Source organism: Corythoichthys intestinalis, chromosome 16 (assembly GCF_030265065.1).
Source record: "Corythoichthys intestinalis isolate RoL2023-P3 chromosome 16, ASM3026506v1, whole genome shotgun sequence".
Taxonomy (NCBI): domain Eukaryota; kingdom Metazoa; phylum Chordata; class Actinopteri; order Syngnathiformes; family Syngnathidae; genus Corythoichthys; species Corythoichthys intestinalis.
In genome coordinates this window covers 35,070,031-35,090,084 of record NC_080410.1, presented here as the reverse complement: position 1 = coordinate 35,090,084, position 20,054 = coordinate 35,070,031, and the positions used below count along the sequence as shown (strand labels likewise).

Genomic DNA, 20,054 nt, shown 5'->3' with positions numbered 1-20,054 from the left:
GTAGAGCGAAGAAGTTGCTGAGCTGCTGACGCAAGCTTTCTTTCGCGCTCGATGAGCAGATCTCTCTGCGGCAAATGCCATCCAGTCGGACAAATGAGGGCGCGTGTCATCCCGCCGGATGAGTTAATTTGCAGTACCGAAGTTGCGTCTTGCTGCAGCACTATCATTTGAATGCAGCTGTCTCCACAAAGGCAATTGAATTTCAAGTGAAAAGCATTGTCCCCTTTTTACGTTTTCCACTGTATTGACTGTGTTCTTATTCTTCTTTTGTCCCTTTTTTGCCCCTTTTTAGGTAAGGTTTGTTGGATCCCCTTTGTATGTCTGTATGCGTGGGTGCGCGCGTGCCTGTGAGTGGGTGTGTTTTCTTTCTCCTACTCGGCAGTTCACCTCAGTGTAACCCTTTTTATTTATTCATTTATTTTACAGTATACTGTAGGTTAAAATCCTCTGTCAGCTTCCTTCTCCCTGCTTCATAATCACTAAACCTATATCTTAATCTGTTCTTAATGTGAAATGCTTTGATTTGAACAAGAAGAATTCATTGGAATCAACGTAGCGCTAAAAAGCTGTGATTTGATCACACCTTCTAGAATCATCTTTTACCACTAGCTCAATCTCCCCTTCTTTGAGTTTTCCGCCGCTGCTGTCGGGTATCTGATTGGCTGCGACCGCCGCTCGGACTTTGAATGGCTTGCAGAGTAGACTGAACTTCCTCCCTCTCTGCTTGTTTGCCTGTTTAAAACAACCTGTTACACTTGGATGTGTGCGCTTATTACGCGTGGGACTCATGAGATGTGCGTGTGAGTGAGAATGTAACCATAACTGACTGGGCCATAGTGTCAACTTACAGGGAAAACCTCACCACCCTTCTACATCCTCAATGATTCTATTGACTTGGTTACACCCATCTACTGTATCCTCCCCTATTACTTTGCCCCCGCACGGCATGTTTGTCCCAGAGGTACACTGTTGCCTGGCTTTGACTATCACACTCCCTCTGGGCTTCAAGCAGTGTTGCTGTCGCTGCAGTTGATTAGCTTTGTGCAAAATGGCCGAATGAAGTGTAGCACAAATCCACAGTGTGACTTATGGTCACTAACGCACCGCATGCACTAAAGGCATCAAGCACTGCTTAAAGTCCGCTGGGTAAAAGTACTTTTATTTGTCATGTCTTTAGCGTTTTGGGGTGAGATGTTTAAATACACCCTGGAACTGGACTAACTGGAATGTGTCCCGTGACAAAAATGAGTTACCTCTGCTTTAAGGGAATTTTGCTGCCCAATTGTAAGAAAAATGGCCTTCCCTGAGCTCTTATCTCTGATTTGGAAGTATATTTATCCCATAATACAATGTGGACACCTGCGCTTTATAGGCCACTGCGGCTTATATTTGAAAACAGTTTGCTTGTGGGATATGACGAGTCCAGTCTATAGTTCAAAAATTGAGGTAAATCCATTTTAACTTATTGGCTGCCATTAATGACGCGAGACGTCCAATCCATTTGAAGTGGGAGGGCTAACACCAAATGAACAAATGTTCATTCCCCGCCATCTTCAGAGTTCAAATGCATTGAAAGTCTACCAGTGTTAAACAAATTTTGTTTTTGAACTTTTTGGCTGCCATTGAAGACGTCTAATCCATTTGAACTGAAAGGGCTGGCAGCAAATGAACAAATGTTTATTGTCTGGCCCCCTTTCAGTTGAAATGGATTGGAAGTCTAAAATTTTTAAGAGCCACATGATTTGGCATCTATTGCCGTCAGTGGTAGCCAATAGATTATAGAGCAGTGGTTCCCAAACCGGTCCTCAAGGATCCCTGTGGGTCCTGGTTTTTGTTCCTACTGATCGAGCACAGACCGTTAAACCAATAAGGTTTCTACTAAAACAAGCAGCACCTGGCTACAATCAATTGATTACCCTTGTAAAACACCAGATTGGTACACATGTATCGTCCTGTTTTGTTGGAAAGAAATCCTGCACCCACAGCGGCCCGATGTGGAATAGTTTTGAAACCCCTGTTATAAAGGGACTTTAGTCTGGGTTACCAGATCAGAAATGACAGCCTCCAGCCCAATCACGCCATAAAACCTGCCCAATTCAATAAAAACCAGCCCAAGTTACAACCAATAATTGCGGTTTCGTCGATAAGCATCATTGGAAATGTTTATCAATATAAATTGCTGTCGAAGTACAACTTTGACAGTATTTTCTAGCGCGGATTTCTATGTGCATTCTGGAAAAAGTATTCTGTAGAGATTCGTTTCAAAAGCAGAAGCAAATCCACTTTTCACGAGGGAACGATTCAAAACACTCCAGAATTTGCAACAAAACAAAACAAATGACAGTACATCCAACTTAATTTTATAAGCTCATTTTAGGAATTATTTTGTTAAATTTGACTGTTCTATGAATTCGAAAATCCATATAGTTCACAGCTCGTGCGTTGTGAGGCGCTAAAATGCCAGTTCAGTTGTCTCGATACTTGATACTTAGAGCGAAGATGCGGCTGTAAGCAAGCAACGTAGCAAAAATAGCCCAATATTTTATTTCTCCCTTGCCTTGAAAAGGTGGGAACCTGCCCAATCTGGCAATACTGACTGTAGTTCAAACTCTGCTTTTAGGCATTTTGATCCAAATCTTTTGTCCTTATAGTGTAGTCACATTGACAATGGGCAAAATAGCGCTTTAGTGCATTTTCTGCTGATTTACCAAGATCAGATAGCAAAGAGCCAGGGCACTGGGACCTGTGGTTTGAAAGTGGTGGTGGTGAGAGTGAACCTGTAAGCTGTGTTTAAAGGGATGTGGGTGGGTATGGGGTGTTGACACACTAAGCCCCTCCCTCAGGTAATACCCCCCTCTTCCCAACAACCAAGCCCCACAAATCCACACACACATGTACACACCCAACCCCGTCCTCCCTTCTCTATGTGTCTCAATCTTCCTGCTTAACCAATTGGTGTTTCTTTTTTACAGCGATTTGATCCTGCCCATGTTGTGCTGATGGTAAACTTAGTGGTAAATGTTACTTTATCCCCCAATTGAATTGTTTATTTTTTGTTTTGTTTTCTCCCTTTTTTTGTTCCTCCTGTCATCACAGCACCAATGCAACTACATAGGCTTTCAATTCTCTCCGTATTAGTCCTCATTCTGCTGCTTGTATATATTATCATGCATTATGTATTACTCTTAGAACATTGTTATTTTGTTTTCAGTTTTTTTTTTCTTTCTTTTTTGTTTTTTTTTTGTTAAACCTTGTGATTCACACCTTGTGATTTAGATGCACATCGTTGTTGTCTGGTCCCTTTCTTTTTCCACCGGGATGGGCAATGTATTGTCACTGTGTTTGAAGATTGGTGATAAGGTTTGGGATGCAATTGTTCATGAATCTTTTAATTCTGGGCCGAGCTTGTGACTCCATTCAGACAAACCACTGCAGTGGACTGTCGTGCACGCCAACCTCTGACTACCACATGTTTATCTCTTGAGCAAGTTACCGGACTGTGACCCATCCAGCCTTTATTCCTACTGAATTAAGGCATCATCACTTGAGGCGGTCTGTCTGAACGCACCTTTTCCACAGCACCTTACCTCGGCTCTTTGACATACCGATCAGGAAAAAAAACTGTCAGAACTGAAACAGAAAATCTGCGTTTCAAACACGTTTGCCTTTTATCGTAACGCTTTCTGGGGCATTGACGATGATAGACGTCCATTCATTTTTCTCTATTTGTCTTTCTGCTTTGAATCAAAATTAGTCTGTCGCTAGTAGACATCCAATCATTTGAAGTGGGACAGTCTACGCAGCAAGGCCGGAGAAATGAGTGCTAGGTTGAAATCCCTGTCCTAACATTGCATAATACCCTTCCACACAGGTGGCTTTCCACCTCTGTTATGACTCCTACATAATTTCAGATTGGAAATGGCACCTTTAACTCATTATTTGCCATTGACGGCGATAGATAAACCAGACTTTCTCTAAAATGAACTGTTTTTACATGAAGCACGCAGTGGATTAAGCATTTTGTAACTCAGGAAACAAATCAGCAACCGTCCTACTGTTTTAAAGGCTTTGACGTTATTTCATAAATGAATTCATTGGCAAAATTAATTAATTACATGCTAATGTATTCTGAACCTTACTCGATAGTCTCCACAGCTGCTACAGTGGTCCGTTTTCTGGCATGCTCCTAATCTCCTTCCGAACTCTGGTTCCCCGCCGTTGTTTTCAACCGATGTGTCCAAAGCGAAATGGATTAGGCCCCAAACAGAAAGCAATAGAGCTGAGTTGGTACTGTGTGGTGGAAAAGTTTCACAGACACTGCAGTGGGACTGAGAGTCCAGGCAGGCATTCGTGTTACAATGCCCATGCATTTGTGATTTCAGAATTTCATGTCATTGGGCTGTGATGACTCAATTGCTAAAAAGTAGAAGAAGCAATTTCTCCATTCTTAGCCTCCTACGGGAAGATAAGAATGCTCTGTAGAGATGATTCCATTTCTTTTAAGGAGAAATGTTCATGTAAAAGCCTTCCAAAAGCATTTTGTGATTAAATACTTTTTACACGCCCAATGGTATACATGTAAACGTGATTCACTGCGAGCAAAAAACTGTGAGGGGGGGAAAAGAAAAAGCTGAACCCAAACTGAGAGTGGGTAAGAAGGTTTTTTTGTATCAGTCTAGTAAGAGGAGTAATACACAAATTATATTATAAAATAATATTATTTTAAGAAGATATGTTGTAGTGGAATTGGTAAAATCCTAAGGGTCCGACATTAACTCATCGGCTACCATTGATGGCACTAGATGTCTAAATAAAGTCTAAATTGATTGGACGTCTCGTGCCGTCAACGGCACTGAAACATGAGCACCAGTTTAAATGAATTGAATGTTCATCACTGTCAATAGCTGGCAATGAGTTACAATAAGTCATTAATTTTTTAGTTTATTTAACCAATAAATATCCCGTTGAGATGAAAGACCTCCTTTTCAAAAGAGTCCTGGCACAGAGGCAACATAGTTACAATTACAACAGTTAAAACGACATTTGACGGCAAATGGTTAGTTTCAACACAATTAAATTGACATTCAAATGATTTAAAACGGTTACAGTTTATGGAGGCAGTCTCAGGTGCTCTTTCTGGCACATGAATGAGTAAATATTTAACCGGATTGAGAGCCGTGTCACGGCAACGTTCTAAATATGATACAGTCAACTTCAAATACAAGCCATGTACCACAAGTAAAATAGCAATAATGAAACTGCTCAATTCTTTGGAGTAGGGTTGTCAAAAAGTATCAATACGGAAATGTTTCAACCGGAGACAAAATTAAGTATCGATACTCAGTTATTGTCACCAGAAATTTGTCGTCTTGGGGTTAATTCAATTTTGCACTATTGATAGTACAGGTACTCCCCGGTTTACGAACGAGTTTCATTCCTGCACTGGCGATATAACCTGGATTTCCGCGTAAATCTGATTTAGCCCATTAAATACCTCTAAACACCCTATATAAAAAAAAAAAAAATCCAAAAACATGTATTAGCCTATACGTAATTTGGAGCTAAGTCATAGCTAAACAGTGAGCTAAGCTCCGAAATGACGATGTCAGACGTCCTTGTGGTTTGCTGACCTTATTCAGCTGCTTATGACCTCAGCACTTGCAGAATGAAACTAAAATAAAATGAAATTAAATCTGTCTCATCTTCAATAACAGCAAGCAATTCAAACTTACGTTTACAAGTAGCTGCTGATACAGTAATAACAAATGATTAGCATGTATTAGTTAGCATCCACACATCATCAAAAGCAATCCCATAGTCTCGCCCCAAATAGTCAACCACAAATGAAAACACACAATAAACAGTACTAAAGTGGTTATGTAAAGCCGCCGCCTTTGGATGCTTCACAAGCAAGAAATGTGCATGCAGGTTGTCACCTCTGTCACTCGGGTACTCTTGTGTGTGGGTTGGGCACATCTACATGCACTTGCGTGCGGAAGTACTACCTGCTCTACGCTTCCTGCGCCAAAATAAAAGCATGCATCTCAAAACAAAAGTCAATATTTAAAAAACGATGAGACTCAGGCGTCGTAAAGTCGAAACTGCGTAATTGGGACTACCTGCAATGGCTGATATTTTTGCATTTTCTTTGTTAACTCATTGGCTCGATAATTCTAGACTTCCCAATCCATTTGAAGTGGGAGGGCTGAGAGCGAATGAATGAACGTTCCTCCCACTGTTTTGGAAGTCTACTAGCAATAAACTAATTTAGAGTTTTAATTTAGTATTTAAGAGCCACACGATTGGACATTCATCATCGATGGCACTGAAATCGTTCACAAAAAATGTTATTTTTATTTTTAATGTGGTATCGAAAATGGAATCAAATATTATTTGGGAGTATCGATATCGAGTTGAAAATTTTTGTATGGTGACAACAGTACTAGGTAGCCAAGATTGGCTCATTTGACCAAAAGGTTAGTGATATTTTAAAAGACTTGTTTATGTGAAAAATTGACTAAAATTAAACCGTATTCTAGCACAAATATATGGGGCCAGTCGAAAAGGCTTAATGTCGGACCCTGATCCCTGTCCATATGTCTGTACCCCAATACTACCCCTCCCTATTTCCATGTGTTTAGCAGGGTAAGTATTCCCAATTTCCCCATCCCTTGCACTGTCACCATGGCGATATTTTGGCCTGTGACATCACTACTGCTATAGTTCATTGCTTGTGTCTTGTTTTTTTTTGTTTTTTTTTTAATTTGACTGCAGTCTTCTTTATCTTTCTCTGCTTTGTTTGGCTGATTATGAGTGGATTAAGCCGTTTACGTCTCAATCTTCCAAGTAGTTATGATTTCTATTTTTTTTATTTACTTTTGGTTGTTTATTTTTCTCGACTGTTACTTTCCTTCTGAACCAGCTCTTTTCACAGCTTACAGAGAACTTTTTCAACTCTTCATGTAGATGTAGGCTCATTAATTCTGTCAAGTGTCGTTGACGAGGATGGACGTCGCTGTGGATTGAACTGAGATGTCCATTGAACCCATGAGTTTATCACTAGTTGACATCCAAACCATTGGAAGTGGGAGGGTGGCAGCGTGGGTCAAAGAGGATGTGTTGTGGTAGTTAGTAAAAGAGGGACAACACTTATTGACGGCAATACACGCCCAATCCATTTGAACTATGAAGTGCTGATTGGATGTCTGTTGCTGTCAATGGTAGCCAAAGAGTACAACTTTGTGTGGTCATAAAAGATTTATAAGATAAATACAGATGGGGCACACTCATTCAAATGCATTTTTTAATTTTTCAATTTAAATTTACAAATGTTTTATTTTTTAAATTGGTTTTATTTAGAAATGCTTTATTACTCAAGGGTTTGTTTAAAATTAGTATTTAAAAAAAAAAAAACTATTTAAATATTTTATTATTTCCAAAATGGGTTCTTCCATTAATTCATTTTATTTGAAATTATTTCTACATTCTATTGCCCATCTCTGAATTTGTAAAGGGAAACTCTAATACTACACTTGGATGTCAAATGGGGGCCCGCAATTGGCCCCTGTCCTATATGAATGTGATAAAAATAGAGCTGCAACGATTAATCGATTAACTCAAGTAATTCGATTAGAAAAAAAGATCTGTATTAAATTTTGCTGCTTCGACTATTTGCTTTGTTAAAGTGACGTTGTAATGGTTTGTTTTGATAGTGTTTGCGTTTAGTTTTATTGATTTAGGTGGATACACTACCCTATCGTGTCCGCAGTAAATATGACATACTCATTTCACATGGCTGAATCCAGCTGATCCCTGTTAAGACCAACATAGTTTTTGTTTGCGCTAATGCGTTTTTTGAATGCATTCTTAATTTATTTTCTAATTATGTTTATCCATTTTTTGTGGCAATATGTGTTTGAAGGAATTGTTAAGAGCTTTGTTAAAAAAAAAAAAAAAAAAAAAGTTTGCATTTCATAGCATTTAAGCTAGCAGACTTTTGCCGTGTAAGTTTGCAAATTGTTCTTTTGTTCTACTTATATCCCCATTCATTAATTTTTTTAGACCATTTAAGGCTCAGCTCGGGTATTTTAGATTTTTTATGTTCCTTATCCGATTACTCGATTTTTCTAACTAACTAGTTCATCGATTAATCAACTACTGAAATAAACAATAGCTGCAGCCCTGTATAAAAACATTAAAAACACAAAGTCTTTCAAGAAAGGGTTAAACCGATGGAACGTAAATTAGCACAAATATGAAATTGGTCAACGAAAGCACAGCAATTTTTCCTCTAAACTTTTCAGTAAGCTGTGAGAATGGCCGGTGTTTGGTCCACTATAGCGTTCTGGTCTCTTTGCACTTTTTTAAAAGGCTAATTTCTCTAACCCAGCACCCTATGCTCTTAAAAGCAGGCTGTCGCCGAGCTGGCCTACCACACAGCAACTTCCAGAAAGCGCTCACCGTGCCGTCTTTCTGTCTCTTGTTCCCTCAGGACGCACGGACCCCGTGCCCATTATACTTAAATATGATGTCATGGGAATGGGACGGATGGAGATGGAGGTAAAAGACACTTTTTGTAGTTTGAGGAATGATTAGTCTCCTTACGTTTTTTATTGGATCAGATCATAAGCAATGTTCTTTATTTAGATGGACTATGCAGAGGATGCAACAGAGAAAAGAAGAGTGCTTGAAGTGGAAAAAGAGGAGACAGAGGAACTGCGGCAGAAATACAAGGTGAGGCCCAGTCTGGTTCTAACTAGCACTAGAACTCTACTCTGAAGTAGTGTTGCACCGATATATTTTTGGGCTCCCGATTCAGTTTCCTTGCTGTGTGGTGTTGTCCGAAACTGTAACGATACCACGTTTAAAAAAAATATATATACATATATGTATTTGATCTTTTAATACTACATTTCTGCATGCAATGTTAAGTAATTCTATCATTGCTTGATAAGACACTCATTAGCTGCCATTGATAGGCCTCGTCCTCCAATCCATTTGAAGTGGGAGGGCTGGCAGGTCGTTTATTTGTTGCCACCCTCTGGCCTCAAATGGATTGGACGTCTATTAGTGATAAACTCATGCCTGAAGCATCAAAAGACTTTTCATCGCTCCTCCCATAGTGGCCTTAGGGCAGCAATGTTGGTAGGGGCAACATTACCATCAACATCAATTCACTGACATTAAAATTCAGTTATAACTAGCTTTTTTCTCAACCGATTTTGAAAGATTATTTATTAAACCACTGCTGTTTACTCAGTGGCTGCTATTGACGGTGCTAAACGTTAGTTCGTTGGACGTCTTCTAGGGATTAGTTCATTTTAATTTTTAGCAGAAGAATGATGGAATGCCACATGATTAGACATGTAGCATCAACATGTGAAGGGCGACAAGTGCTCCTATTGGGCAGGGTGACAGGCAGTTGGGAAGTAGATCTCAAAGAGCGCATATTACGCAGCATCGGCAAGTTATTTCTTACCGATGAATAGGGATGTCCTGTTCCGATACTCTGTATCGCTATCTGCACCCGATACGGCTATTTTTGGAGTATCTGATTGGGTCACAAGATCGGATATGATCCAGTGATTGTGTGTTTTCAGGACCATCTTGCTGTTCAGTTGTTTGTTGTAAATCAAACCACTAGGCAAATAGGTCAACCAAGGAAGACTATTGCTCTTTAGAAACTAATGATACTAACAGAGGACTGTGTAATATTCTTGTATCGTATCGGTATCGGCAAAACATATGTTAAAAAAATCAAATGGGTTAATTTAAAAAAAAAAAAAAAAAAAAAGCATCGGGACATCCCTACGAATGGGATCATTTTAGTTCAATATCGGTGCAACACTGCTCGTAAGCTCCTTTGAACTTTTTCCAATCATACTTTCCACGGTCAACAGGATCAGATTGAAAAGGAAAAGGCAATCGCGAAAGCCCTGGAAGACCTAAGGGCTAATTTTTACTGTGAACTATGTGACAAGCAGTACACCAAACACCAGGAATTTGACAACCACATCAACTCCTACGACCACGCTCATAAACAGGTACCACTTCAGTGCAGACCTTAAAAAAAAAAAAGTGACATTGATGCTGATTGCTGGCTATCTCACAGAGGCTAAAGGACCTCAAGCAGCGGGAGTTTGCTCGCAACGTGTCGTCACGTTCCCGCAAAGGTGGGAAGAAGCAGGAAAAGATGCTGCGTCGTCTGCACGAACTGGCTGAGCAGCGAAAACAGCAGGACTGGTAGGCTTTAAAAAAAAGATCTTTATTCCAGCACCCTCTTCTGCTAGATTTAGATGATGACAGAATTAATATTTCTGCAATTGTCATTGAGTTTAAAGTGCCTGTGACATCATAAAATAATCTTAAATAGCATTATTATGTGAATTAAAAATCATATTTTGAGATGATTCAACTATATACAACAATTTGGCAAAGCGCAGATGACGAGAAATGAGTCTTAATCTGCCGTTTAGCACTGCCTGTCATTATAGCGCTCTAGCGCCTCCATCTGGGCGATGAGGTCGGCAGAGTAACGATTTCAGCTGATTTAGAAATCAGCCCATTGAGGTGGAAGTCTCGGAACGAGGAAAATGTGACAGAGAGCAGTAAAATGTCATTATTGTTTTTATCTCTCTACTCCAATATTTTACCAGGATATTCTTTTTAACTAAGTATTTTTCCCCAATTGCAATATAAATTGTATGGTCATGACAAATAAGTCTTGTGCTAAATGGAATATGAAATATAAAAAATGCATTTATTCAGTACAACAGGGCTAAATTACTGCATAATGCTGAAAACTGCCGACTTTCTAAACCTCCCGAACGGTACTTTATGCCTCCGAAGTTAGTCCGGCTTTTGTCATTTCCCTTCCCCCGGCTTCGGAGCAAAAGAAAGAGCGTAACAAAACGGGAGGCGTGACAGCTAGCCGAGTGCTAACCCGAACCGAGCGGCTTTTCCAAGTCTTTTTCTCGAAAACGAAAAATCACACAAAACTACCCCGACTCATGTCACACACGGCGGTGGGGTTGATTGTCTTCACCGATCGGCCAGCCCCCAGCGGCGAGCAAGTTTCGGCTTGTCGTTCTGCTGCTGCCCTGGCAGGCAAGCAGTGCTTATCGCTGGGGACGCAGAAGGGAATGAACGCCGAAAATGGCGCATTCTCAGTGGACAAACTGACTGAGGTCAGACGCGTGGCTGCCCGAGCCCAAGCCGAGTATGGCGCTCTCTAGGCGGGCACATGAAGTGGGCCGAGGGGGATCGAAGTCTCGACACAATCGAGAACCGGGCCTAAGCTGAGGATAGTGCTCTATAGGCCTGCACGCGAAGAGGATCGAGGGGTGGGAGTCTACACAATCGAGAACCAGAGACGTGAGCAGGGGGCTCCCTGGGCCCAAGCTCTATCGGCGGGCACGCCTTTATCGGCTGCCGACCATAGTGTGCGACAAGCGCAGCATTGTCACCCACAAAATGCAAGCCATGCTCCTATTAAAACGTTTGCCATGATCCCAGTATTTGAAATAACATAAAACACATAGTTTACTCACTTAGTCATCCGTCCAATGGTCTCTTGATGGTCGGACTTGTTTTGCCCATTATTCGTGGTGAACAGGATCTTTTGGAAATCCAAAAAAAGCCTCACACCACTCTCCTTGGTGTAGCAACAAAGGCCTGCAGCACATTGGGCTGGCGTGACACAAAAAAACCCTGAAATAATCTGCAAAATCAGCTGAATCCGCAGTCGTTCTTCATACGATAGTAATGGCTGTATTGTGAAAATGATTAGTTGGCTGACGTCACATTCGCCTTCTTCCTCAATCCGAGACCGTAGCCGCTCATTTTTGTAGCGCGGGATAAAAAATATTGAATAAATATATCGATCGCTTCCACACACATGCAAGCGGTCCATTTCATTCAGGAGCATAAAATACCGCGTGTAATATGAAATCAGGGTACCCGCGGGTTATTAAAAGTATTAAAAAGGCATTGAATTTAGTTTTCCATTATTAAAGGTATTAAAAGTATTAAATTAGCTGTCGTAAGTCTGGAATTTTTTCACCGTGGTTTTAATTTTCAAGAACATCTCAGTGCAACCTAAATTATATCCGTGACGAAGTTTTTTTTTTTTTTTTTTTTTTTAAATCCATAACGAAGATGACGCGTAGAATTTTTACGATGCACTGCACCTCGTGCGTGCGCGCCGTTAGCATCAACATCACAACAGCAGGCAATCGCACAGTACCAGGCCCGGAGTGGCTAATCGGGAGAACCGGGACAGTTCCCGGGCCGGTTGTAATACACATTTTTAATGAAGCTTTCAGTTAAACAATACACTAACGGTGTCACGCAACCCCGCTTTGCGCAATAAATTGTGGCCCTTCTAGCATTCTGTAGTTTGAAATTCGATACCCCGCAACAGGCTCCCTCTCATTCTCCAATGCCGCCAGCTCTGCCTCTGGGAAAGAGTATCATAATATCATCCTGTTGACTTGATTCTGGAAAAACTTAATTTTGGGTTTTAATGGCCGAAATGGGGCACGTTGAGGCAGCATGACGAGCGTGAACCCGTCTGACTGTTGGCGCGACCCATTACGTTGTTTTTGAGCATGTTTGGATAAAAGTACAGCGATAAACCGTAAATAAACATGCAGAATGAAATATTTTTCATGAGAGCACCACTAAAACTTCCACCATGGAGGCTCCAGGCACTATTTTTGGGCACAAAGACGGAGGATTGGGGTGAAATCCACGTTCTCAGGCAAAACATAAGTTGGGCATTTTAACCCAAAACATTGCACTCTGAGGTGGACTGATGAGCGTGAACTACCCTGAAATACACAGGTGTCTGAACTGTATAAGTGCATTGGGAGACAGCCGTCTTGGTGAGTTCAATTATTCTTTCAATCAATCATTCAATCTTTCACATTTAATTGCGGTAATTTTATGTCATGAATAATATGAAAACACTTAAGTAATGATATATTACATTATTTTTTTATTTATTTAAACTATATACAGTACGCCCCCCAAATTTTGAATAGCAAGTAAAAGTTGTTTTATTTTGGTAGATTAAACCAACAAAATTGAGTATGTCAATTTGCATGTACCACAAACCAAAAAAAAATGAATATGATGAAAAGCTTCAGTTTTGTACACACTTGCCACATGTGTAATTCAAAACACCTGCAAAAGGTTCCTCGTTCTTTAAAAAGTCTGTCTAATATAAGATAAAATTTTAGCTAGTACCCCAAAAATAAAATGGTAACTTCACACAGAACCTGCGCTTGAGCCCTTGATCTCAGAACTGTCAGTAGACATGCTCTTCCTCTGTGCCTCCCTTTTTACAAGCTATTTGGGGAAAATTCATATTTGATTCATCTTTACAAGTGTAAAGGAAAACTCTTTTCTTGTTTCTAATGAGGCTTAAATTTGATGAACTCCTGTGCTAATAGGTGTATTTAGAAATTGAAATACAGTGATACCTCAGCTCACGAACATAATTGGTTCCCAGAAAGTGTGTGTAAGGCGAAAAGTTCGTCTTCCGAACATTTATTTTCCATAAGAAACCATTAAAATGAGAATAATCCGTTCCCAGGTCCCCATAAAACATAATTTTCTACTAAATAAGCCTTACAACTACACAAAAATATACCTTATTTTATGTATAATAAATGTGGTATTGTATTATAATTAAAGAAATAAACTGTACTGTATAATAAAGTCGTTTTATTTACCTTTGTGATGGTAGTTGATGGCTTGATGGAATGGAGTGGGAGGGGGAGGGAGGGAGGGAGTTACTGTTTGGAAGGAGAGTGTTACCGGCAAAGTGCGCAGTTAGCGTAGACTCCACTGCTGTGCCCCCCACATGCTTTTGGTTGTTAATAAAAGTGCCCACAAAAAGCCATCCGACGCCTCTGGGTGTTTGTATGCACGCCGCCACCTTTCTGGAGAGGAAATCGGGCGAACCGAAGACAACCGACGACAACGAGCCAACGTGACTCGCCGGTCCACTTCTCACTACGGTGGGAAGGTGAAAGCACCGCCAATTACCAGTCGAGGGCGAATTGGTAACACGAGTCACCTTCCATAAGGACTGTAGGTAACTCTTTTTCGGTCCCATAATAGCAAAAGTACACTCAATATGGTCCAAAATGTCTATCAAACACAAACCACGTCCGCACTCAACGAAAGTGAGGGGACGAACTGGGACGCCGTGAGCGTGCGTCAGCTTCTCGTGGCGCTTTTCGACCGCGTGAATTGGTTCGTCCGCCGAAAACTAGTTCGTCAGCAGAGACTATATGCTCGCGAATTTAATGTTCTTGAGGCGAAAAGTTCGTGAGCTTAAGCGTTCGTGAGCTGAGGTATCACTGTATATAATTTATGCATTTTCAAAAATCGCAAGTTTACTATTGACAGCATGCGATTAGTCGCGATTTTGAAAAATTAATCGCTTGACAGCACGATTATTATTACAATATTTTAATAAGGTAGGTCATGACATAAAGAGGGTCGGTCTGTGGCACAAAACTTTTTTAAATTGTATCTTCAATAAATGTGCATTCTTTTGTCAAACACACTTAGTAATTGAGGTTAAGTTTGATGTTCAGTGCTTTATTTTTTAATATGATTAAATATTATCTAAATATTGGGTGCGAGAAAAGTATTAATTTTCAGTTGAAATGGCATTAAAAAAGGTCTTAAAAGTCTTGAATTTAGATTTATCAATCCTGGGGGGACCCTGGAAATAAACATGCTTTTTGTGTCACTGGCACTTTAAGATTTGGGTTATCATGTGGCTCTTAAAAACTCAATGAGTAAGACATCCAACCCATTTGAAGTGGGAGGGTGGCTGCCAACTCTCCCACTTCAAATGGATGGGACGTCTACTAGCGACACGCTTATTTCAGTTCACAGCAGGAGGATAAAAATAGCCACATGATTGGATGTCTGAAAGATTTTAAAGCCCTGTCACTCTTTTGTTTCAGCACGCCTGGGAGTGGACCCATGTTCAAAACCACCACTGTGGCCGTAGCTGGTGAGAAGGCAGAAGACGGAGACCGTTTTGCCCATGAAAGCGCTCCTGTAAAAGAGAAAGCTTTAGTTGCAAAAAACAGAAAAACGGAAAAAACATCTCAGAAGTCCACGTCGTCGTTTAGCTTCTCCCTGGGCAAGAAGAAGAACTGTTCCTCGCCCACCACCAGTGCGTCCTCCAAAGTCAGCGTCTCTTTTTCCTTCGCCAAGAAGACACCGGTAAAGCTGGAGACTGCAGCGGCGGTGTTTACCGATCCCAGCGAGGAGGTGATCGAAGGAGAAGACTGTGAGGAGAGTGAAAAGTCTGCGGCGGAGCAGGACGACCCGTCCGCCTGTAATGTCGACAGTCCGAAAGGAGGCTTGCGGGGGAGCGACGGAGGAGAGTCCAGCGGTGGGACCGGGACAGACGAGACACAGCCACCCAATGACGAAAGCTCACTGGCTTCCACCCTCAACAAATTGAAAATGATGATGATGATGAAGAAGGAGGAGGGCAACACGGGACAAGAGCCTCAGTACTACCACTACATGCCACCAGCGCACTGTCGAGTGAAGCCCCACTTCCAGTTTCTGCTCTTCATGAAGGCATCTGAACAGGGTCAGAGCAAAGAAGAGGAAGAGGAGGACGAAGGGCAGGAGGAGAAAGTTGAGGACGCTTCTCAAGACACAGACTCCAACACTGTAGAGTGCGAGAATCAAGAAAACAATACTACCACCAACACCACCCCTGAAGCTGAAAAGAGCCCTCCAGCCTCCAAACCACAGGATGGGGACGACGTTCCACACACGGCGAAAACGACTCCCGATCTTCCCGCTTCCCCTGCGCTGAAAGAAGAAAGCTCGCCACCGCCGGAGACTTTGGAGCCCGACTCGGGTCCCAAGATCCCAGTGGGTCCGTTCTTTCCCGTGCTGAGTAAAGATGAGAGCACCACACTGCAGTGGCCCTCGGAGCTCCTGGAGTTTACTAAAGCGCAACCCTCCCTGTCCTACAGCTGCAATCCTCTATACTTTGACTTCAAGCTGTCTCGTAACAAAGGCCCGCGCGCCGCAAAGACCGCAAAGTCTCCGAAACCGAGCGAGCGGCCCGACAAAGACAAGCAAAATGAGACAACTCCCTCTAAAGTGGAACCGCTCCTTAAAACGCAGCCCGACGGCGACCAGCCCACCGTCAAGGCCGAGCGCGGCCAGTCGGAAGCAGACGACGGGGAGGCGGCGACAAGTGGCGGCGGCTCCAAGAAGAAGAAAAAAAAGAAGAAGCACAAGAAATCAGCAAAGCGGTCCAAGCGCAAAGCCAAAGATAAGGACGCGGCGGCGGAAGACGCTGAAGGCGAGACGGAGCCCACTCAAGAGACACCCAAGAAGAAGAAGAAACACAAAAGAAAGAAGAGCAAAAACAAAGCAGCCAATCAAGAAGAAGCTGCGGGGGAGGCAAAAGAGAAAGCCAAAGTCAAATCTGCAGATAAGCCAGATCCTTCCTCAGAGCAGGCTCAAGAGCGAGGAGTTCCACAAAGCGGGAAGAGGAAGCGCGTTCTGAAGGATCCTCCTAACAAGGAGGAAGGCGGCACGGGAAAGAGCCACGAAAAGGCTCCTCCCTCTGAGGAGCATGGCAACAACAAGCGAATAAAAACAGAGCCCGGTCTGACCCAGAGCGCCTCTTGTTCCTCTTGGGCCCAGAAGAGCCCCGGCTCAGGAAGACCTCCCAGCAGCGAGAGCGAAGAGGAAGGCGCTTCCGCCACCCAGCGTTCACGCCGCCGCAAGTCCAGTCCTCGGGAAGAAAGGCGTCACCGTAGCGAGGAGTCCGGGCGGTCCCGCAGCCACTCATCTAGACGTGGCGGCGGCCGTCGGCGGAGCCGCCGCGGGAAAACCTCCCAGAGTCGCTCGTATTCCAGCAGCTCTGAGCGCTCCTCGGCGGGCAGCAGCGCCTACAGCCGTCGCAGCCGCAGCTACTCTGACAGTTATAGCGACTACAGCACAGAGGGACGCCGGCGCGGGCGCTCCAAACGATCCTCAGACTCTGACTATGAGAGGAGGGGCGGCCGAGGGCGCCGACGATCAGGACGGCGGCGGTACTCCACATCTTCTTCTGATGATTCCCGCTCACGCTCGCGGAGCTACGGCCGGAGGAAGCGACACCGACGGCGGCGACGCAGCACTTCCGGGAGCTCTAGTGGCTGGAGTCGTAGCACCAGCGCCAGAAGTGCCAGATCCTGGAGGCGCAGCTACAGCCGGAGCCGCAGCTCGGGCAGCCGCTCGTCCAGCTCCGCCCCGGCGGGCTCTCCGCGTCGGCGGAGCGCCCGTGGGAGCGGCGAGGCCCTACGCGGGGACTTTAACCGCTCCGGCGTTTATCGCTCCCAGTCTCCGCGAGTCGCCTCGCGCGGCCTCAACCGTGTCGTCGCCGGCTCGCAGACTCCTCGGTTAGGCGCCACCCGGGACGCGGGCGAGTACAAAAACTCCCTCACGGCGCGCCAGCTCCTGGAGAAGATTCAGTCCAAAAAGAATTCGGACGATTCCGTCACGGGCACCAAATCGGGTTTAAAGATCAAGGATCCGCCGCAGGGATACTTTGGCCCCAAACTCCCCCCTTCCAGCAAAAGCATGCTGCCGCTTTTTGGTAAACTTCAGACCGGGAAGAAAGCACCCACGATACCCCTTAGCAAAACGGACGAAGGTGAAAAATCTGGGGCGGGTAAGAGCGCCGAGGCCGACGGAGAGGTTATCCTGGTAGAGCCCATAAGGGAGTTCCCTCCTCCGCCGCCACCTCCACCGGTGCAGAAAGTCGAAGTGAGCGAGACGACGCAGGAAGAGACGAGTGCTGACACTCAGGTATTACAAGAACCCCGGCTGCTGTACGAGCAGGACTCCTCCGTCATGATAGCTCAGTACCAAGGGGAGCAGGAGCCCCCGATGGAGACCCTCATGCCCGACATGCAGCAGCAGCAGACCCCGATGCACGGCTATGCCGCGTACGCCCCGACCGGCCTGGAAGAGGACGGCCTGGAGGCAGAGGAGGACGGCCTGGCTCCCCTGGAGAGTCAGCCCATCACGTTCACGCCGGAGGAGATGGAGAAGTACAGCAAGCTGCAGCAGGCGGCGCAGCAGCACATCCAGCAGCAGTTGCTGGCAAAGCAGGTCAAGAGCTTCCCGTCGGCCGCCGCGGCAGCCGTGGCCGCCGCCGCTGCCAATCTGGCGCCGGCCCCGCCCCCTCCCGCCCTACAGCAGATCCACATCCAGCAGCCAGCCGCGTCGGCGGCATCCGGTACCTCCATCGCCACTGTGCAGCACGCCATCCTGCAGCATCACGCCGCCGCCGCCATGGGCATCCACCCGGCGCACCCGGCACACCCCGCCCACGCCCAGCTGGCCCAGGTGCACCACATACCCCAGCACCACCTGACCCCCATTTCCTTATCACCTCTCGGCCCCGCCTTGGGACACTCGCTGGGGCACTCGCTGGGCCACGCTGGCCTTATTCCCGCCCACCCCACGGCCTTCCTCTCCGGGCAGCCCATCCACATTATCCCGGCCTCGGCGCTCCACCATACACCCCTCGCTCTCCACCACGTGCCCCACGCCGCGCTCTACCCCACGCTCTTCACGCCTAGACCCTCGCAGGCGGCAGCAGCGGCTGCGGCTCTCCAACTCCACCCGCTCCTTCACCCCATCTTCTCAGGGCAGGACCTCCAACATCCACCTAACCACGGTTCCTGAGCAGGGGCAAAGTACGATCGGACGCTCGTTCCTCCCTTTTGGAGGATTTTTCAGATATATATTTTTAAAGACGATTCCAGACACTGGTTAGATTTTTCCCACGGGGTACGTAAACAAGATCCATTTCTCAAATTTTTTTTATTTTTTAAACAATGGACTTTTTGGGGGGGGGTGTTTTCCTTCATTCTACAACCGGTGACAAACAAACTGCAAAACCGTGGGAAATTTTCAAAAAAGGAGGATGATAATACAGGGGTGAGGGACCATACACAAGTTTACATACACAACATAAGACAAAGCTTTTTTCCCCAACTCTGTTCGACATGGGTTCCCTTGTTTTACGCTAAAATAAGACAACCAAAATTATTTCTATATGCCAGAATAAAAAGTCTTTTCAGACAATTATAACTTTTTTCAAAGTTAAATTTCGCCATATACATTTGACTAGTATTTGACTAGTAAATTCTGACCCATTCTTGCTGATGGAATTTGGTGTAACTGAAACAAGTTTGTAGGTGCCTCAATTTATATAAAGCGTTTATTTACTACTACTGTATACTTATGTACCATATACTGAGTATCAACAATAGTATTTTAAAGCATTTTTCGACAACATGTTATGCTCCCAGCTGGCAAGAAATGCAAGTGAAATGAAATGAACATCAATGACCTCTGGAGGGCATTCAAGGACTGGCCAGACATAAATTGATAACAGTTCACTTCAGAATTAATGGTTGAAACAATTTGCTGTGATGACATTACTTATTGTAATGAAAATACAGTGACGGGCAAATAATGCAACTAAAGACAGCGATGCCTCAAACATTCATATAAACGGATAAACTGGCAGCCCTGCTTTAATATGACTACTTTGATTTATTTGCAGTAACGTGTACATATATAAGTGTGCAATGTGAAGAAGAATTGCACCAAAGAGTTGGTCGCCCCGGATCATCACAGCATTTATTCGCCCCTTAATTTGCAACGCCAGGAGACATTTCTTGCACTGAAATCTTGGTCAAAGATTGTAGTATACTGCAATAATTGTATTTTTTTTTTTTTTTCTGTTTTTAAATTATTTTCCAAGAAGGAAATGTTTTTGTTGCTCTTTGTGCATTCGTTTGTAAATAAAGCTGCTGTAGATTAACCTTTAACATTCTAGCAGTTGTTATTGATCAAGGAAGTTGCTCACTTTGGAGCTAGTACGGTATCTTTTTCTTTGGGGGAGGGAAAAAAAAAACCTTTCAGCCAATGACCGATTTGATTTTCAAATCCCGATGGCAAAGTTTTTTCTTAATTAAGCAAATTGACGA

General features: G+C 43.9%; 1 protein-coding gene across 13 annotated transcripts in view; it reads left to right on the top strand.

Annotated features, from left to right (window-relative positions):
* The window catches only part of gpatch8 (G patch domain containing 8), a 49,629-nt gene extending 29,734 nt beyond the window's left edge, over positions 1 to 19,895 (top strand). For 7 of the 13 annotated variants that reach the window (XM_057860827.1, XM_057860833.1, XM_057860830.1 and 4 more), the window contains 5 exons: positions 8,492 to 8,559; positions 8,647 to 8,733; positions 9,900 to 10,043; positions 10,112 to 10,242; positions 14,988 to 19,895. In XM_057860827.1, the coding sequence (XP_057716810.1) occupies positions 8,492 to 8,559; positions 8,647 to 8,733; positions 9,900 to 10,043; positions 10,112 to 10,242; positions 14,988 to 18,741 (4,184 nt within the window). In that variant the 3' untranslated portion in view covers positions 18,742 to 19,895. Of the gene's footprint in view, positions 1 to 292; positions 8,560 to 8,646; positions 8,734 to 9,899; positions 10,044 to 10,111; positions 10,243 to 14,987 lie in introns of all 13 variants that reach the window. The other 6 variants (XM_057860838.1, XM_057860839.1, XM_057860840.1 and 3 more) reach the window with 3 other exon arrangements.
* Positions 19,896 to 20,054: the final 159 nt, after the last annotated feature.